The following is a 23,098-nucleotide window of genomic DNA, read 5'->3' on the forward strand; positions in this document are numbered from 1 at the left end:
CTGTTCTATTTCATTTTATTTTCAATGCTGGTGGTGACCCACTAAACTGAGTTTATAAATTACTAATAAATCACAATCCACAGTTTGAGAAACATAGGGCTTAATAGAGGATATCCCTTATATTTGGATCATTTTTGCAATCTGCCTCTACTTGTCTCTAGCAGGGTAGACAGTTTAAGAAGTTTAAACATTATCACTGTTTTCACTGAAGTAAGTGGCTTTTAAAGTGGGATCCTCTGACCATCACCTGAGATAAATGCAAATTCTCAGGACCCACCCCAGATGTACTGAATCAGAAACTCTGGCCAGCAGTCTGTATTTTACCAAGCCCTCCAGGTGATTCTGGTGCAAGCTAAAGTTTGAGAATCACAGCATTAAAAAAAAAACTCGGGTCTTTATCCTCTATTTAATAATCTAGTCAGTAAGTACCCACTGCTTACTCGATGCCAGTCACTATTCTAAAAGTTCTACAAATATTAACTCATGTGAAAAAACAACCCTATGAAATAGGGACCATTTCTATTATTATCACTATCATACAGATTAGGAAACTTGCACAGAGAGGTTAAATGATCCAAGCTAAGTGGTGGAATTTATTTTAAATTTGGCCAGCGTATGTCTATCCTTTCATGACTCCCCTCTTTCTGATCAAGTCCCCAGTCCTTCCTACTCCCTTAGTTTCAGCTACTCCTCACCTCCCCTTTTTCCTTTCAAATTCCCCGTCCTGTCAATGTCCTCATTTTCTAATATCATTGGTGTCATCCTAAAACAAAAATTTTTTTCTAAGCCACTAGAATGCAAGTCACTTAACCCTGCTTTTAGGATGCTCTTCTCTTCCACCTTAGTATTATGAAGCCGAAGTTTCTTCTATGTCTGAAGTCCTTAGAATCTACTAATAACTACACTGTTAATTTCTCATATCTGCTGTTACGGCCAGTTTCCACAAGACCACCACTCTCTTCCAGAGCAACTTTCTCCTACTGCGTCCTATCTACGCCCTATCTACTTCGCGCTTCCTACAAGGAAATTATTTCTCCCCGCCCACCCCTGTGTCATTTTGCGTGACTACTCTCCAACTGAGAGAACTTCCACTCCCCGGTAGACCCCCTCACCCCGGTCTCAAATCCGAACTACTGCTCCAGGTCCCATGGTCCCCCGCGGATTCTCAGACCCAGGAGCTCCCAGTCCAGTCTTGGGTCTCCCATCCCAGACAAGCGGTGGGGGCAGGGAGCTCCTGTTCCTCCCCAGCTGTTCAAGGTCTCCACAGGTCCCACCCTCCTAAGACCCGCTTCTCCTAGACTCCCCCGGAGTCCTCCACCCTCGGACAGCCGCCTTTCTCAGGAGAGTCCCCAACCCCCTCTCTGCCTTTCCTCGACGTCCCTCGCTCAGACCCAGGCCGCTCACTGTCACCCCGGACCCCGGCCGCCCTCGGTGTCTCTTCTCCCTCGGACCCGGGCCACTCCCAGTTTCCCGGCCCCCCAGCTCCCTCCGCTCGGGCCGCTCCTGGGTTTCCCGGGTTCCTCTGCTCTCTTCCCTCGCACCCCAGCTGTCCTGGGTGTGTATCCCCGAGTCACCCGGTCCTCGGACCAGGTTGTTGCCGGTCACCCCGGGTCATCCCCCCTCTCCGGGACCCCGTCCGCTCCCGTCTCCTCCGGGAACTTACCGCTCACACACCGGCCGCCGGTCAGCGCCCAAGCAGCGGGACGTCCCAAGGGACCTCCCGGCATGAACCGCTTGGGTCTGGCCCCAGCCTATGTTGCCAACGCGAACTCCGCCGCCGGGAACCGGGCCATTCTCCCACCAGCCCAGTCGGAGCGAACTCGCCGCAGCCGCCGCCGCCGCCGCCGCCGCCGCCCTGGCCCCGGCCCGACCCGGCCCACAGTCCAGGCCCCCTTCCTCCGGCCTCCGCCTCCGGAGCTCCGAGCTGGAGTTTCCGCCCCGCGACGGCCCCCAGACCTCAGGCCCGCGCTACCGGCACTCACCTGCCGCTGCCCCCAACCAACTCCAGCGCCACTGCCTTTACCTCGGCCGCCAGTAGCCATCAAGCGCCACCACCTCCCCCATGACAACAGGCCCACCCCGTTTCATAGTTCTTACCTCTCCATTGGATAGTGGGGCGGCGGCTCTCTACTCTGATTGGTTTCACTTAGCCGTCTGTCATAGCTTCCTCACCGCCCCTTTTCCTGGACCCGGTATTAGCCCCCTCCCGGACTCACAGCGTCCTGGACCAAGCTTTAGTTGTAATTGGTTGATGGTAGGGCGGTTCGAAGTTATGATAGGCTACCGAAAATGTCTGTTAAGTCAATTGGCAAGGGATGTAGCTCCAGGGTTGGTTCAAACTTGGGCACAGTTTGGTTGCGCAGTAAAAAGCAAGGAAGGGGCCGATGTTCACAATCGAGGTTACCGGGGAAGGGTTAACTCTTTGTTGTAGAGTTCATTCTGTAAACTCATCCCTTTCTCCAGTTCCCTCCCTATTAGGAGAAGTTTATCACTGATAGTTTAGAGGGTAGTACTTACAAAACACCAACATCAGAGGTTGTGTTTAAGGAGTGTTTTCCAACTCCTTGGGAGAAAAGCACTTACACAGATAAAAATGTCCTCTTCTTGAAGTCTCAATGCACCCTATTTCCTTGAAGTTCTTTCCAGAAGTCTTCATGCTAAAGGGCAAAGCACAACCATTTATTTAGCAGAAATCAGCCCACTTTGGTTGCAGTTACAACGTCGTTAATAAACTGAAGTGGCATGTTGAGAGTTCTCCAGACTCACCCCTGGCTCCTGCCAAGTGACCAAGCAGCCATGAGCAAGTTTGGACGAAATGGGCCACGTTTACCCGTGTGATGCTCTGGAAATGAGAATTCCGTCCCTCCCCGCCCCTTCTCCCAATTTGATTTTTATGTTCAGCAGTTCATAAATAGCCCTACTAGATGTGTGTCAGATATTTGAAAGCTTGTCTTTTCCTAGCATTCTAAATTAGGACCGTTGAATGAATTGCAGTTCTTTTCTCACATTAGCACAATGCACGAGAATAAATGATTGCATTTTTTATTCACTTGGGTACAAGTCACAGTACGCATTTTTGAGAAATCTGGTGTTGCTATAAAAACTCTTGCGCTCCTAGAAATATATCCATCCTTAGATTTTGCTTTTCTTTTTAATTTCCACCCACTTTTCATGCTCCTAAATAACAAAATGTTTGCCTGATTACTCTTTAAATTTCTAAGTCAGATTTAAATATACCTTTCTCTTGGGGCGCCTGGGTGGCGCAGTCGGTTGAGCGTCCGACTTCAGCCAGGTCACGATCTCGCAGTCCGTGAGTTCAAGCCCCGCGTCGGGCTCTGGGCTGATGGCTTGGAGCCTGGAGCCTGTTTCCGATTCTGTGTCTCCCTCTCTCACTGCCCCTCCCCCGTTCATGCTCTGTCTCTCTCTGTCCCAAAAATAAATAAAAAACGTTGAAAAAAAAAATTTAAATATACCTTTCTCACAACTCTACCTATAATACACAAACCCATGGACCATGAAACAAACCAGAGATGGATTGGGACAGGTCAAGGAGGCACCCCCTCACAAGCATTACCTTATGGTTGGGAACTTCCTGTGAGACTGAGAATCTGGACTTCAGAAATTTTGTGCTTTGCCCCTTTCTTCTTCCAGCCAACTCTTTGTCCCATATCTCTTCTACTCACCTCCCTGTCCTTTGCAGAGCAAGCTACAAGTAGTCTAAAACTTCACTGTTATCCAGGAAAAAAAAAAAAGTCTAATTTCTAGCTTATATTTTTAGTCAACTTTGAATAAACTACATATCACCAAACTAAGCAGAAATTATTCCTCCAGTAACTAGAACAATAAGGTGTCTTTTCCCAGTTATTTTCCGGAACTTTCCTCCCCCTTCCCTCATCCTCACCTTCCAATTTAGAAATAACCTCCCCTTCAATTCAATGACTCATAAAAAGCCTGTAAAGGAAAGTGGAAAAGTCAAAATAACTTCGGAGATGTCTGAATCATTCAGTCAAAGGAAAGATCAGACATTGACCATGATAAGATGGAAGCCAAGACATAAGGCAAGCCTGAGCTGACATCCATAACAAATGAAGTAACATGCAAATGTGAAGATTCCCCAATGAGAAGGAGGTATCAGCATATCCTTTACACAGCCTTTTATTATATTACCAACAGCTTTCTTCTCTCTAGTCTTGGCAGTATGCCCTACCTACCAATTTTAGAGCAAGTTAGAAGGCAATTAATGTCCTGGCAGATAGGAAACAATAACGTCATAGGAGGGCATGGGCATTATTATGGTACTTGGGGTAATAATGGCTCCTGTACAGCCATAGTGATTTGGTGCCATAGAGAACATAGAATTAGTCCAGCCTCACTAAGAGGACTTGCCATCTAAGTCCAGGAACTCAACAAAATAACTATCACAAAACAAGGAATACTTCCACAAAGGTCAGCCATTCATTCTGTTCTGTGAGAACAAAGTACTCACAAATGTTTTCACTCACACATGCATATATACATTTTACCACTCCTGTTCCTTATGGAAATCAGTTAAGAAAAAAAAAGTAAAATAAACATGTGCAGTCCAGTAAGAAAAGAAAAAATCTTAAAGAAGGAAGATTTTAAGGAACATTCTTTGATCCAACAGAAAGCTATTTATTATGTTATTAAAGTCCACACAGTACTAGAAAGTTTATTGCTTGTGCCCCACGTTTTGATTTTGCATGAGTCTTATCACATAACCTTACCACATAATTCATCCAGCCTCTCTTTTCTTTCCTGTGTTATGTCTTCACCACTCTTAAGACCCCATCTTAGAAAGCAAGAACGCTGGAGTCAGGGAGTCTGTAGCTTTGTGTTGTGTGGCTGGCTGTGGAGGTAGTGCAGATAGTATCTGTTCAGAGGCACTTGAGCAAGACCAGGATAGCAGGTATATTAAAGGCAAAAATAGCCTTTATAAATCCTGATTAAGTAGCAAATGAAGGACTTGTGGCGATGTCCTGATGTCTAAGGCCTTGGGCTTCAGCGAATGCTGATGCTACTTTCTGCTCTCTTTTCATCATATCACTTTTCAAGGGAGCAGAATCCAGGTTTCCTGTCATTTCTATTTTAGTCCGGGGTGGGGGCAATGTCACTAGGGAAAGCTCCTTTTCTGTTTGTTTATTTTTGGATTCCCCTCCCCCAACACTGGATTCTAGACACAATTCCAAATGGATTAGCGAAACAAACAACCGGTGGGGAAGAAAATCATTCTGATAGTAGACAAGAGCCAGAGCTGCCTGTTTCTAGCAATTGGAAGCAAGCCAAGATATTTGATAAGAGGTAGTTTCCTGAGTCAGGGATCCCTGAAGATGGAGACTGATGGGATGAAGGGATTAGAGAGGAGGGGTTGGGATAGGGAGGGTGGGGGGCAGGGCCAGCAGAGAAGAGAGTAAGGAAAGCTAGACAAAGTCAAGAGGCCACAGAGTTCTGAGCCAGCTTAGAGTCCTACCCCCATCTCTCTGGCTGTGGACTTTATACCAGGTTACACAATTATACCAACAAAGTGTAGGCTGTCACTGGTTGAAAGGAGAACCATGCCAGAACTTTACCCTATGGGATCTTTGCTCCACTGCCACCTGGAAAGCCTCCCTGAGCTCAAAGCCTGCTGCTCTGGCACCAGGGCAAAGCTGACAAGATTCGTGCAGCCACCTTTTATAAAGGTGATCACTGGCACAAAGCTCTGGATGAAGAAAGGGAAACCGTCTGGAAGAAGATGTTTTCACCATCTCAAACTGCGGAGATTCCAACACAGAGAAGTGCCAAGCTGCCTTCCCTGCTGGAACAAAGCACTGTGGTTTCAAAGTTCAAAGCTGTCTCCCATGGATGGGAAGAAGCTTAAAAAAAAAAAAGGTGTGTGTGTGGGTTTTTTTTTTAAAGTGAAAAATGGTGTTCCTACAGGTAGAACCATTTGTTTTCTAATGCTAGGGCTCATATGATCTTTAAATAGCACGTCAGATGGCCTCATTATGTAATGCATGTATTTTCATCCTCAAGAAAAATGTGTACTACCCCTTTACCCACCTTGCATTTTATAGATAAGATAGCTTGAGTGCTTGCAAAATGGATGGGCTGCAGCTCGTAGCTCTGCCATTATGCTGTTGAATAGAGCCCCTGGTTACTATCACTAGATCTATGGGTGGACCAGCCATTCTTCCGCAGCAGGGAGTGGGCTGCTCAAAGCACCAAGCACCATTTAAACTTTTGTCCATCTCTGTTTTACACACAAAGAGTTTCCTGGAAACATGGCTGCATTCCAAGGATTTCAGAGAGTAGAATGCCTTCTAGAACTACAGTTTGCCAAGCACTGGAATTACGTAAGAAAGTAGACTTGAAATCACTCTTGAATCTAAATGTGTTCAAATCCTGACTCTGCCATTTACTAGCTGTGTGACTTTGGGAAAGTTGATTTATATCCCCAAGCTCCAGTTTTCTTCATCTACGAAATGGGATGTGTTAGTGACAAATTACCCCCAAAACTTAGTAACTTAAAACAACATTTATTATCTCCGTTTCTGTGGGTCAGAAATCCTGATGGAGCTTAGCTGAGTCCACCAGCTCTGGGCCTTACAAGGCTGTAATCATCTCAAGGCTCAGTCGGGATGGATCTGTTCTCAGCTCATTCACATCATCGTTGATAGAACTCAGTAGCTCACAGGCTTTAGACTAAGGCCTTAGATCTTCAGGAGCTATTGAATGAGGCCTCCCTCAGTGCCTTGCCATGAGGGTCTCTCCACAAGGCATCTCAAAACATGGCAGCTTACATCATCAGAGTAAGCAAGCAAGAGGGCAGACCAGCAAAAGAGAGACTTCTGGCAAGACAGAAGTCAGTCACTTGTAATCTAATCACAGAACTGATATCGCATCACTTTTGACACATTCTACTACTGAGAAGAAAGACATTAGGTCCTGCCTATGCTGAAGGAGAGAGGATTACACAAGAATATAGACACCAAGAGGGGGATCACTGGAGCCACTTTAGAAGTGGCCTACTTTAGGAAATAATAACAACACCTCCTTGTGGGTTTCATTTAAAGATTAAATGAGAGGGCTACTTGAGTGGCTCAGTCGGTTGAGCATCCAGCTTCTGCTCAGGTCATGATCTTGGTCATGATCTCATAATTCGTGGGTTCCAGTGCCGCATCAGGATCTGTGCTGACAGCTCAGAGCCTAGAGCCTGCTTCAGAGTCTGTGTCTCCCTCTCTCCCTCTGCCCCTCCCCTGCATGTGCACATGCTCCCCCTCTCTCTCCCTCTCTCATTCTCTCTCTCAAAAATAAACATTTTTAAATAAATTAAATAAATAAATAAATAAAAGATTAAATGAGAGAGGGGCATCTGGGTGGCTCAGTCAGTTGAGCATCTGACTCTTGATTTGGGCTCAGGTCATGATCTCACGGTTGTAAGATCGAGCCCAGGGTCCGGCTCTGCGCTGGCAGCACAGAGCCTGCTTGGGATTCTCTCTCTCTCTCCCTCTGTCTTTGCCCCCCCCCCCCCGCGCTTTCTCTCTCTCTGTCTCAAAATAAATAAATAAATGTAAGAAAAAAGATTAAATGAGAGAAAATATTCAATTTAAGTCCTGACATATATAACTGGCTTATATAATAATTATTATTCCTATTAATGTTATTATTGAGTATATAATGGTTCTCTCCCCCTTCTAGCTATTAGAACAAAATCTTCATGAGGAATAAATGAGATAATCTACATAATTCAGGAAGCACTGAGCACATGGTATGTGCACAGTAGCCATTAGTTATTATTAACTTTTATGAGTATGTGATATCTGTTTTCCTCTCCAAGCTACTGGATATGCTATGATGATAGTAACCTTTCCAGGATGATCTTATTTTCAAATATCTTGTCTCATTTATCTATGTGTATCGTATACTTGCCAGAAGGTAATGGCAGATTTGGGATTCATAAAATATGGCCAACAAATCTAAACTTCAGCCTAATTTCCTGCCTGCCCTATGCTATGGGGATGTGCTCAAAGAAGATATGCTCAAAACCTGCAAGGTGGGCTAATTATGGCAGCACCTCCTTCATGCAGAAATCTGAGCTTGGCTCCATGGAAGCTCTGGGGGGAGGGGGGACGGGGGGGGGGGGCAAGGACTTGGTTGTGTGGTCTTTGTCCCTTTCAAAAAAAAAGCTGGTCACCGTGCAGTCTGCTAAGTCAGTCCTCAACTGAGGATAAGAGAAAGGGTAATTCCCACACAGGTTCTGTGGATACAGTAAGGACACTCAAGAGAAAGTTTCCATACCTGGATCGGGAGCAGCAAGAACCAAGAGACTAAAAGAATAGCAATTTTGCAATTAGAGAGTGGGAGGAAGAGGGGCACCTGGCTGTCTCAGCCGGAAGAGTGTGCAGCTCTTTATCTCCGGGTCATGAGCCCCATGTTTGGGTGTAGCAATCACTTAAATAAACTTAAAAAAAATTTTTTTAATTAAAAAAAAAAAAGAAAGGGGCACCTGGGTGGCTCAGTCGATTAAGTGACTGGCTCTTGATTTCAGCTCACATCGTAATCTCCACGGTTTGTGAGTTTAAGCTACGCATTGGGCTCTGGGCTAGGCTCTGGGCTGGGCTCTGGGCTGATGGCATAGAGCCTGCTTGGGATTCTCTGTCTCCCTCTCTCTCAGCCCCTCCTGCATGCTCTCTCTCTCTCTCTCAAAAGTAAATAAACTTTAAAAGATAAAAATAAATTTTTAAATTTTTAAATAAGCGAAAGTAGGAGGAAGAGAGTCTAGTTTGCAACATGAAAGAAAGATTACTAAGAGGTTGGAGTGACTGGGTCGAAGCTAGGTTCCTTATAAGGAAGGAGGATATGGAGGGGTGGCCTATGGCCAGAGAAAATGAGGAAGTATAATCAAAGAAACCCCATTATTTTGGCTGTGAGTCATTTCTCAGGGTTCACTCATGATTATATGAGAAAAATGAGGGGGGTTCTCCTAAAGTATAAGTAATCTTTAGGCCAAAGACATTATAGAAAGACAAAGGTTCAAGTACTCATCTGATCTCATCTTTTCAGGCCAGAAGTATCTATCCCCAGTCTCTCTTTATCCTCCCAATGCCTTCTTCCCCTGCCCCATTTGTGTACATGTTCTTTCCTTCTGTCCGTGTTCCATGCAGAAGAAAAAAGCTCCTCACAAGGAAATGCCTTAGGATCCTTTAGACTGGAATTGTTTCTCTCTCTCTCTTTTTTTTTCAAGATTTTATTAAGTAATCTCCACACCCAACATGGGGCTGGAACTTACAACCCTAAGATCGAGAGTTGCGTACTCTACCAACTAAGCCAGCCAGGAGCCCCTGGAACTGTTTCTTGCTGCAGAGTCACCTTCTCAAGCAGTTTCTGCTATGGTGCTACACCGCTAGAGCTCAATAAATATTCACAGATGATGACAGTTTACACCTCTGCCTCCAAATCAGGTCACCTGCCCAGCGGTGATTTTAACAGGCCCATGGATTTTCTGAGATGCGCTAGCCCTAGGCTTTTCTCCTCCTGACTTGTCTCCAGACATTACCAGACTTGTGCACAGAAAGGTTCAAAGCAGAAGTTGCTGAAAAAGTTCTGTGAGGTTAAAGGAGACGTGTGTAGCAATATCAAGTTCCTCCTTCTGTGAGTCTTCTCTCCTTCTAACTCTGTATTTTCTCTGTGTTTGGAGACTTGTAAGTTTCAATACCTTTCAGTAGCTGGGGAAAACCTCTGCTCCTCTGCAGGATGGCCAATTTTAGAAGGGAAAGAAGGGGCGGGGAGATGAGGACTTGCCCCCAGGAAGTCTGACTACACAATAGGGATGGTTGTATTTATTTATTCAGCCCTTTCCTACAGGCAGCCAGGGCAGCAGCCATTTCATTTTGCTCTCAGGAAGTGTATTTAGTGGTAGGCTTTCTTTCTTTTCCTGTCAGTTTCCTGCAAGAGGACATCAGTGTCTTCTCAGTGCAGCAGCTGATAAGAAGGATGTTGTTGCTCAAGTAGAGACAGACAAACCTATTTCCCATCACAGACCCAGACCCCTTCAAGGGCACAGAGAATTGGGCTTGGGTGTGGAAATAGAAGAATCTGATTTCTGCACCTATTTCCCTGGTGCCATTTTCCTCGTTGAAAGACTCTCTTCAGTGGGATACAATAATAACATCTTCCACTTGTGTAGAATTTCACACTTCCACACTTTTCCAAAGTAGTGTCCCACTGTACAGAAGCAGAGTTGGAGGCACTGTATTTGGCATAGCCCGGGAGTTACTTTGTAGGGTTAATATGAGGAGGCAGCTTTGGTGTTAACGTTATGTTCTGGGGAAATTAAACAAACAGTGTAGGCCTACCCTAAGTTGGATTCCATGACTAGCTTCTACTACTACAGCGGAACCTTCTGACATTCCCTTCTCCCAGCCACCATTGGGTGGGGTGCCCCTCTTATACACACGACACTTCCACATTGGATACACACGTCCCACATGTAAGCTTCCTTAGTGCCTATTCCTCCTGTATTGTGTCAGCATTGTGATACCAAGAACCACATTCATGCTGCTCGTAACTGCCCAGCACAGGGCCTGGCCCACAGTAGTTCACTACATATTTAGTGAATGAATGAGTCAGGAGTTGTCTCTAGGAGCAGCCTTGCCACCCTACACCATCATTTATTTTGGGGTGGTGCTCTGGGAGTTATAAAAAAGGCATGTGCTAATTATCGTATAATGATCACTAGTGGTTATAGTAATTAGTAGGTAAAAGCACAGTAGTGGAATATGACTAAATAAAGCCCTCCGCCAGTGTATAGGGCCCATCCCTGCATTCTGAATTTGGAATCCCACTGCCTGTCTTTGTTAGACTCCCCAAGACAGAGGTACTCCTTTGGGGAAGGCCCAACACTGGGGACAGGGAGAGTTCAATTTCTTCCGAGACCATTCTGGTCTGGATATTAAAATACAGACTGGATATTAAAATGGTGGCCCTCAGACTCTAAGACGGATTTCCCTTTAAGGGTCTGCACTGAGTCATCCCTCCTCCAATCAATCAATCAATCAATCAATAAGAAGCTAACTCCCTCAGGATGAGTGATAGAAGCAAAAACTCATCCTTCTAATCCCTTCTTCTTCCCATTGAGGCCAATATTCATGGCCTCAGTCCCTCAGTGGGAACAAGAGGGCAATCTGAGAGAAAAAAAAAAAAAAAAAAAGACATTTCCCTCCCTTTCCTTCCTCTGGGCCTGTGGATTCCTGTTGCTGAGGGGAGGTGAGACTGGAGATAAGGAAGGAGGAAAAATAAGCCTAGAACACAGTACTATGATGGCCTCGAGTCTGTGGGAGGAGGTGCAAACTGGGATAAAGGATGACAAGACATGAAGAATCCCTGTGGATTCTTTAACAGTTCTTGCATCCCAGATGTGACCATGGCACAGCTCAGTTGCCAGGACACTAGGGAACCAGAAATGCAGTCAGTAGGAGGTAATGACAGCAAAGAAGCAGGCAGATCTGATACGTAGGCCCCTACAAAGAATTACGCCCTGTGGGAGTACCACAAACTGCTCAAGACTGGGTAGCAAAGTGGAGTAGGTACTGAGGGTGAGACCTTGAGTCAGGAGGCCCACACTCTTTTCAGCTTAGTCATCAATTTATGGGAGGACCCCAAGTGAAAGATGAATGTCAGAGATGTGGCTTAATCAGCTACCTAGGGGATGAGTAGGTGTTGGTGAGATGCTTTGAAATCTCTAGATGAAAAGAATTGCCAGGAGAAGTTATTATTATTTTGAATGTGGAGTTATTATTATTTGGAGTGTTGATCATACGGAAGCCAGAGCACCCGTATTAGAATCAGAGGCCACAGTTTTTTCACCTTGGGCGGACCAATGCCAGTTTCATAGCTGTAGAAAATAGTGATCTATTTTCTAATAACCTTAGCTTAGAGCGGGGTCATTGTTGAGGTCCATAAGGAATACAACCAGAAATCTCATCTCTGGAGTATTAGAAATTTCCAACCACGCTCTAATAAATTTTCTGTGCAGACAGATGCTGGCCAGGTCTAACTTGCCTAGAGGGTTGTACAGGCTATGATGGAATAACACTTCTCTCTCTCAGTATCTCTCCCAAGCCTACTTTCTCCTCTCTTTCTCTCTCTCTCTCTTTTTTTTTTTACATGTACATAAGGCTACTTAGAAACTTGGATTCATCAAGGGACAGTTGGAGATCCCCAAATGATTACCCCAATTGTAGCTCTCTACCTACAATCACTCAGTGTTTTTGTTTTAAAGAAAGTGGTTAAATCAGACCTTTTTCCTTTTATTTGGCAGGTATGTGAACCTGGTATTCTTCTCTATTCAACCCCTTGTGTGTTTTTCTATAAATACTCCCACTCCACTCCCTTCTCTGGTTTCTTTCTGCAAACCATTCAGGTTGTCATTCTGAAGGAGTATGTTAGTCTTTGAACAATTAAGTAAAAGTATAAACTCCTTCCCGGTCTCTCCAAAGCTAGCAGGCTGACTAGACTCATAACAAGACTTTAACCCAAATCTGCAACAAGTGCTCACCTGTCCTGAGTGACCTAAAGCGGCAGCCATCCCAGGTCACAATTATCACAGGAACAGATATTATTTTTCTGCTCTTGCACAAAGCGGGCAAAGGTTGTCTACCTGATGCAGAATGGATCACTTGATAAAGCCAGAGCTGCTTGTAAACAAACAAACAAACAAAAAAAATCACAAGAATGGGCATGTGATTAATAGGCCCCCTTTAGGGGGAAAGCAGACCCAAATCCACAGTACCACAAAAAGCATGGGTTAAATGAACACGGACCCATCTCTGAAATCCCTAAATCTTAGGATTTCAATGTTATTTACAAACTTCCAAAAGAGATAAGCTTAGTACTGATAAAAAGGAATATTACTTCACACTGTAAGTGATAAATGCATGAAATTCTTACCCAGGGAAGGAATATAATCAGAATATAGAAAATATATGAATTGCAGAGCCATTTATGAGTGAACCAGCCATTTTCCAACCCTGATTCTATATTAGAATCCCAGGATCTGGAGCACCTGGGTGGCTCAGTCAGTTAAGCGTCCAACTTCAGCTCAGGTCATGATTTCACGTTTTCATGACTTTGAGCCCCAAGTCAGGCTCTGTGCACTGACCGCTTGGAGGCTGCTAGGGATTCTCTTTCTCCCTTTCTCTCTCTCTCTGCCCCTCCACCACTCATACTTTGTCTCTCTCAAAATAAATTAAAAAAAAAAAAAAAAGGATCCCAGTTTCCTCTCTTAGTTCCAGGGATTTCACTTCACTAGGGTGGAACAGGGTCCGGGGATCTGTATCTCATTTTTGCGAAGCTCCCTCAAGTGATTCTGATTCATAATCAGGTCTGCATTCCACTACTTAAATAACCTTTTCTCCAAAGAGACTACTGAATGGTCTATGGGTTTGACCCAGCCTAGTAATCCCTATGATCCTAATTGTCAAAAGGCTTGGTTAGAGACAAGCACAACTGGTATCCTTGTGACATGGAACAGACCCTAAAGCAGCCATCAGACTCTGGATCCCCTGATCAAATCTAGTAGTATAACAGTCCAGTGATCCCTGACTCATTTAGAAACTTCTCCAAGATCTGAGACTTTCCTGCCACAGGGATGAATCAGTTGGGGCTTCTTAGAACATTTCCTTAGAACTTTCCTTTGGAAGGAAGTATTCAGATTTGCTTACCAGACTAAGGTGCAGACTTCTTTAAACATTTCCCCCTCTCTTTTTTGTAGCGTTTAGCAGAGTACTGGGCATTCATTTATTTATTCAGCAATATTCATTGCTTAAAAATTAGATACGTACTCTATGCTGATACTTTGTTAGTGAGGATATAAATTAAGCAAATGCCACAGTGTTAAAACAGGCCAGATGTGATCTCTAGCCTTTTAGGAATCTAACAGGCTCTCAAATTTTTAAACTTTTATTGTAATGGCTGGGTACAGTGGAACAGCTATCCCAGGAAACTCTACCTAAGGGTCATTCCATCCTCTTAGGATAGCAGCATTTGAGTTCTTCAGAAGATATAGCTATCCCAAGGCTAATAACAACTGTAAAAGAACATGCCCATCTTTTCTTCCTAAATGTACCTAGGAATTAAGGGTAAAGATGGACTTCCAGAGGATGAAAACTATGCTTTATTCACCTTTGGATCCCCAATAGCAGATACATACAGTATGTTGTGTGTAGTAAGTGTTCAGTGGTTTTGACTGAGAAAATGGATTAATGAAGCTTGAATCTCAGTTCTGCTACTTACTGTGACCTGTACAAGTAACAGAATCATTCTGACCCTTGGCTTCCTCATGATTGGGACAACTACCTTGCCTACTTGATATAGGATTAGAAATCCCATGTTTTAAGAGTCATTAGCGCTGTGACTGGCATAAGGTATGTACTCAACAAACAGTTGTGTAATAGTACATAGTTGTTACCTGGACAACAGATAATCATAATAACCAATATGTATGGCTCTTACCGACACCTAGTGGTGCAGTCTTAGAACACATACCAAAAATCTATAAACAGCTCACCAAACTCCACACCCGAAAAGCAAATAATCCAGTGAAGAAATGGGCAGAAAACATGAATAAACACTTCTCTAAAGGAGACATCCAGATGGCCAACAGGCACATGAAAAGATGCTCAACGTCGCTCCTCATCAGGGAAATACAAATCAAAACCACACTCAGATATCACCTCACGCCAGTCAAAGTGGCTAAAATGAACAAAACAGGAGACTACAGATGCTGGAGAGGATGTGGAGAAACGGGAACCCTCTTGCACTGTTGGTGGGAATGCAAACTGGCGCAGCCACTCTGGAAAACAGTGTGGAGGTTCCTCAAAAAATTAAAAATAGACCTACCCTATGACCCAGCAGTAGCACTGCTAGGAATTTACCCAAGGGATGCAGGAGTACTGATGCATAGGGGCACCTGTACCCCAATGTTTATAGCAGCACTCTCAACAATAGCCAAATTATGGAAAGAGCCTAAATGTCCATCAACTGACAAATGGATAAAGAAATTGTGGTTTATATACACAGTGGAATACTATGTGGCAATGAGAAAGAATGAAATATGGCCTTTTGTAGCAACATGGGTGATGGAACTGGTGAGTGTTATGCTAAGTGAAATAAGTCATACAGAGAAGGACAGATTCCATGTGTTTTCACTCCTATGTGGATCCTGAGAAACTTAACAGAAGACCATGGGGGAGGGGAAGAAAAAAAGTGGTTAGAGAGGGAGGGAGCCAGAACATAAGAGACTCCTAAAAACTGAGAACAAACTGAGGGTTTATGGGGAGTGGGAGGGAGGGGTGCATGGGTGATGGGTATTGAGGAGGGCACCTGTTGAGATGAGCACTGGGTGTTGTATGGAAAGCACTTTGACAATAAATTTCATAATAAAAAAAAAACAAAAACAAATCTGTAAACAACAAGAACTAATAACGAGTTCATTAAAGTTTATGAATATCAGAAAAAAAAAAAAGAACACATACCAAACATATCAATTGCTGGTTTGAAGGTTAAATTGGGGACTAACTAGGAACTGCTGAGTACCTGCTTTACACAAGTAACATTATTTAAGCCGCACCAGTTATTTTCAATCCTCATTGCATATTAGAATGGGTTGTGAAGCTTTTAAAAATTTGCTGGTGTCTGAGTTTCACCTTCAGAGATTCTGACTTAATTTGCTGGAGGTGTGGCACGTGCTGTGACATTTTAAAAAAGCAGTTTTAAAAAGCAACCAGGTTGAGAACCACTGTAATCGACCCACGAGATAATTATTATTCTTTCCATGTTACAAATGATCAAAGTAAAACTCAGAATGATAAAGTAATCTGCACAGAGTCCTATACTTATTAGTAGCAGAAGGAAACTCGAACCCAAGTGTACCATTTTTCTACCACATCACATAGCCTTTGCAAAGACTTTTGGAAGTCGGGTGTGCTCCACTTAGCTTTTCAAACTTAAGGGCGTTAGGGAATTCCATGATCCAATGGGGTGAAGTACTCCAAACAACAGTTTGCTGTTGATGGGATAGTATGGTCCAATGAAGGCACTGATTTCCTGAATCCTCTCTCTAGACTCCCTCTTCCCGGAGTTCAAACTCAAGTGCTGCGGAGATAGATAAATGAGCAATGTGAAGTTGTTTGATTGTGAATTGAAGAGCTACAAGATAAATTTAAAACATTTTTTTTTCTGAGATCATGAACATGTTAGAGAATTAAAACAAATTAAATTAATCATCTCTTATTGAGTTTCAGGAAAGAGCTGCCTGTACCGTTACTGCATGCTTACAGGTTTGGCCAAAACAGTTGAGATGATAGATATTAGCAGGTAAAAGAAAATGAAAGGGTCTAACATGTGAGACCGTGTCTTAACTGGCCTCCCACAGAGGTCCTAAGAGGACAGATGGATGATCTGGAAAGGCATGCAAAGCACAGTCTCTTCCAAATCCATCCTATAGAACATACCAGCTCAGCCCAGGCATGCAAAACGAATGGGACCTCATTGGGTCAGTGAGGAAGGCTGCAGCATCTTATAGAGATGGGATCCAGGCCACTGCTTGGTTCAATTACTTGCTAGGATGATTTCCCTGAATTTTGAGAAATGTTTCTTTCGTTGGTGCTGGGCAACATATGGGAACAGGCTGAGTGCCAAGGTTCAGCCAAGTGGGCAATATTCTAGAAATTTACCACGTGAAAAGTCTGTATCAAGAGTCACAAACTATCAGCCTAAGGGCAGAATTTGGCACATAGATGTATTTGGCACAGTGTTAGCTTATGGTAGTCTTAATATTTTTAAATTAGTTGCCATTATTTAACATCAGAGAGATTTCATGTAAAAATCTCAATTTTTTTGTGTGAGATGTAATATAGAGAACCTTGACTGTCCTGGTCACCTGCTGTATCCCCAGAACCTAGAACAGCGCCTAGAACATAATAACTGTTTAGGACATATTTTAAAAATACATGTTCTTCAAAAATTAATTAATTAATTAATTAAAAAGTAATAATAATAAAATAAATGTTATCCAAAAACAGGCTTATAAGAGGAACTGTTGTCTTCATTTTACAGTAAATAAAAGAAGTATCAGAGAATTTGAATAATTCACCTAAGGTCGCACAATTGGTAAGTAGCAGACTATTTGGATTCAGATGCGTTTGACTTCCGAACTGGTGTTCTGTCCATTGTGCCACACTGCTCAGCATCCTACATTGGTGGGCCTTTTGTAATCATAAAAGGCTTTCAATCTAGACTTTTTTTTAAAGTTTATTTATTTATTTTGGGGCAGCTGGGTGGCTCAGTCAGTTAAGTGTCCGACTCTGGCTCAGGTCATGATCTCACGGTTTGTGAGTTCAAGCCCCTTGTCAGGCTCTGTGCTGACAACTCAGAGCCTGGAGCCTGCTTCAGATTCTGTGTCTCCCTCTCTCTGCCCCTCCCCTACTCATGCTCTGTCTCTGTCTCTGTCTCTCTCTCAAAAATAAACATTAAAAAAATAAAGTTTCTTTATTTATTTTGAAAGAGAGAAAGAGAGAGAGCCAAGGAGGGGTGGAGAGACAGGGAGAGAATATCCCAAGCAGGCTCCGCACTGTCAGCGCAGAGCCAGAGAGGGGGGCTAGAACTCATGAACATCGAGATCATGACCTGAGCCAAAACCAAGAGTTGGAAGTTTAACCAACTGAGTCACCCGGGCATCCCTCAATTTAGACTTTTTAAAAACAGTTTTATTGAGATATAATTATATGCCATACAATGCACCCACTTAAAGCATACAATGCAACGGGTTTTTTTGTATATTCACAGGGTTGTGCAACCATCATCACAGTCTAATTTTAGAACATATTTGTCTCTCCTGAAAGAAATCCCATTAGTAGTCAATTCCTTTTCTCCTCTCCCTCCCCATTACCACCTTTGTCAGTCCTAGGCAACTACTAATCTACTTTCTGTCTCTGTAAATTTGTCTCTCTGGAAATTTCATATAAATCATACAATATGTGGTCCTTTGAAACTGGCTTCCTTCACTTACTAGAACATTTTCAGGGTTCAGCCATGCTGTAGCCTGTATCAATATTTCATTTATTATTTTTTTTAATACTTCATTTATTCTTACTGAAAAATAACATTTTATTGTACAGATACAGCAAATTGTATTTATCCATCCATCAGTTGATGGGCATTTGAACTGGTTCCACTTTTTGGCTATTATGAATAATGCTGTTATGAATATTCATGTCAATTTAGATTTTTGACATTCTTTCAAAAGTTAGTCATTGTAATGTTTTGTGTTAAAAGCAGTGATTTAAGTGTATATGTTGAAAAAATCTACCATCATTTATTAAAACTCAGTTTGCGCACTTTATTTATTTTTTTTATAGTTTAATGTATTTTAATAGCAAACTTACAGGAACAGCACAGAAGACAGACAACATTAAAAACATGTACTTGCATGTAGGACAACTCAGTTAGAAAAGTATAGTGAATGGATGGAATCTACCGTATGATAAAAATGCTACAAACACCATTTAGTCGCCGTCAATCAGAAATTTACTTGTTTTAAAAAAAATCCAAATGCTGGCATTGTCCAGAAAAATTTAACAGGTTTATTTATAATTGTTATAAGGTTGAACTGCTGAAACGTGTTCACTGAAACATTTTGACTTGCATTAGTGCTTTATGTCCCTGCATTTATATTAAAAATTCACACACAAATGAAAATGGAAAAACTTACCAATACCTGATTTCTGTCCCCGATGTTTCCATTTGCAATCATATACTTCGGTACCTTTTGACCCCATGGAAAAAAAAATATCTAATGTTCAGAACTACAATAACAGGAAGAAGATTTTTTTTTTTTTTTTTAAAGCATGAAATGTTTTCCATCAGAGCGGATTCTTAAGCACGTTCTCCACGTATGCGGTGCTCTAGCTGGACGTCTTTTGGCATAATTGTTACACGTTTGGCATGGATAGCACACAGGCTGGTGTCTTCGAAGAGGCTCACCAGGTAGGCCTCGCTTGCCTCCTGCAAAGCACCGATAGCCGCGCTCTGGAAGCGCAGGTCTGTTTTGAAGTCCTGAGCAATTTCTCGCACCAGACGCTGGAAAGGAAGTTCGTGGAACAGAAGTGCAGTGGACTTCTGGTAACGTCTAATTTCGCGGAGTGCCACGGTACCAGGCCTGTAACAATGAGGTTTCTTCACCACTCCAGTAGAGGGCGCACTCTTGGGAGCGGCTTTTGTAGCCAGTTGCTTCCTCGGTGCTTTACCCCCAGTGGATTTGCTGGCAGTCTGCTTTGTACGAGCCATGGTACTGAGACCTTCTCACTTACCCCCCTTCTCCTTTGGCTGGAGCTCAGTGAGCTAGAGGCGGCGCTGGCGTTAGCAGGCGACGGCCTGGGCACTTTATTTTTTAAAGTACTTCTGGAGGGGCGCCTGGGTGGCTTGGACGGTTAAGGGTCTGACTTCAGCTCAGGTCATGATCTCACAGTCCGTGAGTTCGAGCCCCGCGTCGGGCGCTGTGCTGACAGCTCAGAGCCTGGAGCCTGTTTCAGATTCTGTGTCTCCCTCACTCTCTGCCCCTCCCCCTTCATGCTCTGTCTCTCTCTGTCTCAAAAATAAATAAACGTTAAAAAAAAATAAAAAAAAAATAAAGTACTTCTGGAGTCCCAAAAATATTAGAGTATCCAGCTCATTTGACCCCTGAGACGGTCTGATGCTGCCTCTAAACAGACAAGCCTATTTTATCCAACTGGATGACAAATTCCTCAAAGTGAGAGAAACGGTCTTATGCTTCCTGACGTATCCATGATGAGTAAATAAATACATGCATTTTTAAAAATGTTTTATTTGTTTATTTTGAGAGAGGGAGAAAGGGAGGGGAAGAGAGAGATGGAGAGAATCCCAAGTAGGCTCTGCACTGTCAGCACAGAGCCCAACATGGGGCTCGGTCCCATGAACTGTGAGATCATGACCTGAGCTGAGATCAAGAGTTGAACACTTAACCCACTGAGCCAGCCAGGCGCTCCAATAATACATGCATTTAATAAATGTTTGCTGACAATATAGATCATCAAGAAATGATGGGGGTGTGCCCGAGTGGCTCAGTTGGTTAGGCATCCGACTTTTGATTCCCGCTCAGGTCATGATCTCATGGTTCATGGGTTTGAGCCCCACTTCCGGCTATGCACTGGCTGTGAGGAGCCTGCTTGGGATTCTCTCTCTTCCTCTCTCTGCCCCTCTCCTGCTTGCGCGTGCACACTCTCTGTCTCAAAATAAACATTAAAATTTTTTTTTCTTAAAGAAATGATGGTAGAGCGAGAGGATTAAGTGATAACCAGGAGGAGAGTGTGAAGAAGAGGGAGTAAATTCTAACACAGATGCTTTCCTTCTGACCCACAAGCCCCACTTTGCTGTTGGTCTTGTCAAGAAGATTGCTGTTGATGGTAATTCACTAACGGATACTAACTTAGCTGGTATGTGTAAACTGATAAAGACATGAATCTTGGTTGAAAAATGGAAGTTTTCTCTAGATCTCAACCAAGAGAAGGTTGGCACTGCATTTCTCTCACATGCTGGGCCAAACAGAAGCTTCCTTTTAGGGTAGGATAGGGAGCTGTCACTTGTTTAATCAGCCAGTGGAGATCATGAAGGTCTGTGGCAGAAGAAAGGGAGAGGAAAGAGGAAAAGAGGAACAATAAAAAGGAGACAACTGAGAAGGGCATGTCCTACAGATGTTTCAGTTGGGAAGGACAGGCAAGGCTCTTTAGAAAGGGTTTGGGATACTCCTGGAGTATTTTGTCAGTATAATATTTTGTTTATATGAACAGATTAACAAAAGCAAGCTCATTCCTTCCTCCAGCCTTTTCTCGTATCCTTCCCCTCATCTGGACGGTCTTCTCTCTGTCTATCCAAGTCCTGTGCACTGAGATCCAAACAAACTCCTGTGTCTTCACGACTACTCCAGCCCCTCCCACCTCCACCCTGACTCCTACAGCACATCTGCTGGGTGCCACACATTTCCTACTAGATTAAGCATATTGTCTTTGAAAGATTCTTGTATGTATGTCTTATAAAACCCCTTGTAAACTCCTTGAGCACAAGGGTCATTTCTTCTGCGGCTGCTACATCTCCCACAGTGCAGACCTTCTACTAGACCTTCTGTCTGGCCTTGCTGACTGACTGAAGCGTTCATTGGGCCCTCTTGTTCTGGCTAGCAATGCAGAGTGCACAATAAAGTCCTTTCACTATGAAATGACAAAGTCAAAGATAGAGGGGCTGAGAAAGTACTTGTACAGAATTATTTATTGTCTCAAATGCCTCATGGTAGCCAGATTCCAGAATCCTCGGGTTTGATAGAAGTGGAAATAACTTTGATATCCATGATGATACTTTTTGAATCAGTATTTCACTTGGAGGGAATGTATAAATGAATAAATAAAAACATGGGTTACATGAGTCAGGGGAAGGAAATATTTTGTTTTGTGGTTAGCTGATACTCCCCCAAAGTCCTTTTTTCACTGTGTTCCATAGCTGTGAGGCATTCATGGTGGAAATTATTGCTTTTTATATTTCTGGTGATAACAGTGTCACTGGAAGAGAAGAAAAAGGGAAAGATTCACTTATTTTATAGTTTATATTTTCACCTCTAAATGTCCCAAAGCTTTGTCAGTTATAAATAGAGATCAGTATTTAGGAAAGAAAGCTGGAGTCACGCTACTTTGAATTCTGGGTCTCTCCTCTTCCATGGGGATTTATTTTATTTTATTTTATTTTATTTTATTTTATTTTATTTTATTTTTTGGCATTGTGTTGTGAGACAGGGAAACTGAAGGGACCCCATCAAAAAAACCTGTTTTTTTTCTTTGCTCCTTTTCCTGCTTCTATTCTTGCTAGGACCTGTACTCCCACCCTGCATCAGGGCTTATGGTACAAACAATGTATGCCCTCCTTGTAAAGGTCAAGGGGTTAATGAGTTCTTTGGAGCCTTGCAGCACAATAGATGATATCTAAGAAGTGACTTCATGGGGTGGTCACGAGGTTTTCCAAGACCCCTGGCTCCAGGGACATAAGTGACTTATGGAGGACACCTGAGCACTCACCCATGTTTTGACCAGTTCCTGGATCCCTGAGAAGACGTACACTAGACCACAACCCTCTGGAAAAACTCTAGACCCAAGCGAAGATGAGACTCCTGTTCCTTTTCCTTTCTCGAGTCTCCCTAATGTTCCATCTGTATCTACTCTCTCTGTATCTTCAATAGACTCTGATCTCATTTCCAGTTGGTTCAAGTTTGATTTCTATCCTGCATGAAGCCACAGACCTTCTTGGTTGGTCCTGCAGGATCCGCTCTGGGTTCTCAACCTGGCCGGCCTGCATCAGTGTGCTCTTACAGACTCCCATCTAATGACACATACATGGTTTGCAACTCTTTCATCATGCCCAAAGCTTTAAAGCCATAGGGTACTGTTGAGGTTCATGAGAATTGTTAATCAGCCTCGTGAAACTGCATCAATGTTTCCAAGGGATCTAAAAGTGTTCATGCCCACCTGTGTGGTGCAAAGGGAAAATGATTGCACCAGCTTGGTTTTCTTACTACACTCTTGTGTTGTTCTTGTTGTTTTTAATTTTTAATTTATTTTTTAAGTAATCTCTATATCCAACATGAGGCTCGAACTCTCAACCTCGAGATCTAGAGTCATATGCTCTTCCGACTGAGCCAGCCAGCCACCCTGATTTTCTTGTAACACTCTTGTAAAGAACTTGCTCTAGAACAAGACTAGACTTGTAGATTAAAAAAAAAAAAAAAAAATTACGAAAGCTGTCTCTTTCCTAGACAAATGGTACTCTAGTTTGGGTTTCAGAGGGCTCTTTATATACCTTGCAAGAGATGATGGGTATTTCAATATTTCTACTCTAGTAAAATTTGGAGCTCTGACCTATAAATTAGTTTGTAACCTGTCAGTGGTATGGGAAAATATGCTCAGTCATCTAATGTGATGTCAATTTTCTTTAACCTTCTGGGTAAATGGTGCACATTAAAAAAACAGGACTACTGTTAAAT

The 23,098-nt window shown here is 43.1% G+C and overlaps 3 protein-coding genes across 12 annotated transcripts in view; all 3 read right to left on the bottom strand.

Moving 5' to 3' along the window:
- Positions 1-2,064, bottom strand: part of NUMB (NUMB endocytic adaptor protein) — a 193,326-nt gene extending 191,262 nt beyond the window's left edge. For 8 of the 9 annotated variants that reach the window (XM_042990062.1, XM_007095096.3, XM_042990063.1 and 5 more), the window contains exon 1: positions 1,983-2,064. The gene's annotated coding sequence lies outside the window, so the exon portion shown is untranslated. Of the gene's footprint in view, positions 1-1,663; positions 1,855-1,982 lie in introns of those variants that run through there. The other variant, XM_042990057.1, reaches the window with a different exon arrangement.
- Positions 2,065-18,414: 16,350 nt separating this feature from the next.
- On the bottom strand, positions 18,415-19,394 carry LOC102964873 (histone H3.3A-like). The gene has a single exon (XM_007095092.3). It carries the CDS (start codon positions 19,342-19,344, stop codon positions 18,934-18,936), a length of 411 nt encoding a protein of 136 aa, XP_007095154.1. The 5' UTR covers positions 19,345-19,394; the 3' UTR covers positions 18,415-18,933.
- Positions 19,395-21,314: 1,920 nt separating this feature from the next.
- The window catches only part of HEATR4 (HEAT repeat containing 4), a 43,263-nt gene continuing 41,479 nt past the window's right edge, over positions 21,315-23,098 (bottom strand). For both annotated transcript variants that reach the window (XR_006218982.1, XM_007095091.3), the window contains exon 18: positions 21,315-21,626. The gene's annotated coding sequence lies outside the window, so the exon portion shown is untranslated. The remainder of the gene's footprint in view (positions 21,627-23,098) is intronic.

The sequence above is a fragment of the Panthera tigris genome, chromosome B3 (assembly GCF_018350195.1).
Source record: "Panthera tigris isolate Pti1 chromosome B3, P.tigris_Pti1_mat1.1, whole genome shotgun sequence".
NCBI lineage: Eukaryota > Metazoa > Chordata > Mammalia > Carnivora > Felidae > Panthera > Panthera tigris.

Coding starts and splice junctions, on each gene's coding strand:
- LOC102964873 (XM_007095092.3), bottom strand. CDS start 19,344: ATGGCTCGTACAAAGCAGACTGCCAGCAAATCCACTGGGGGTAAAGCA.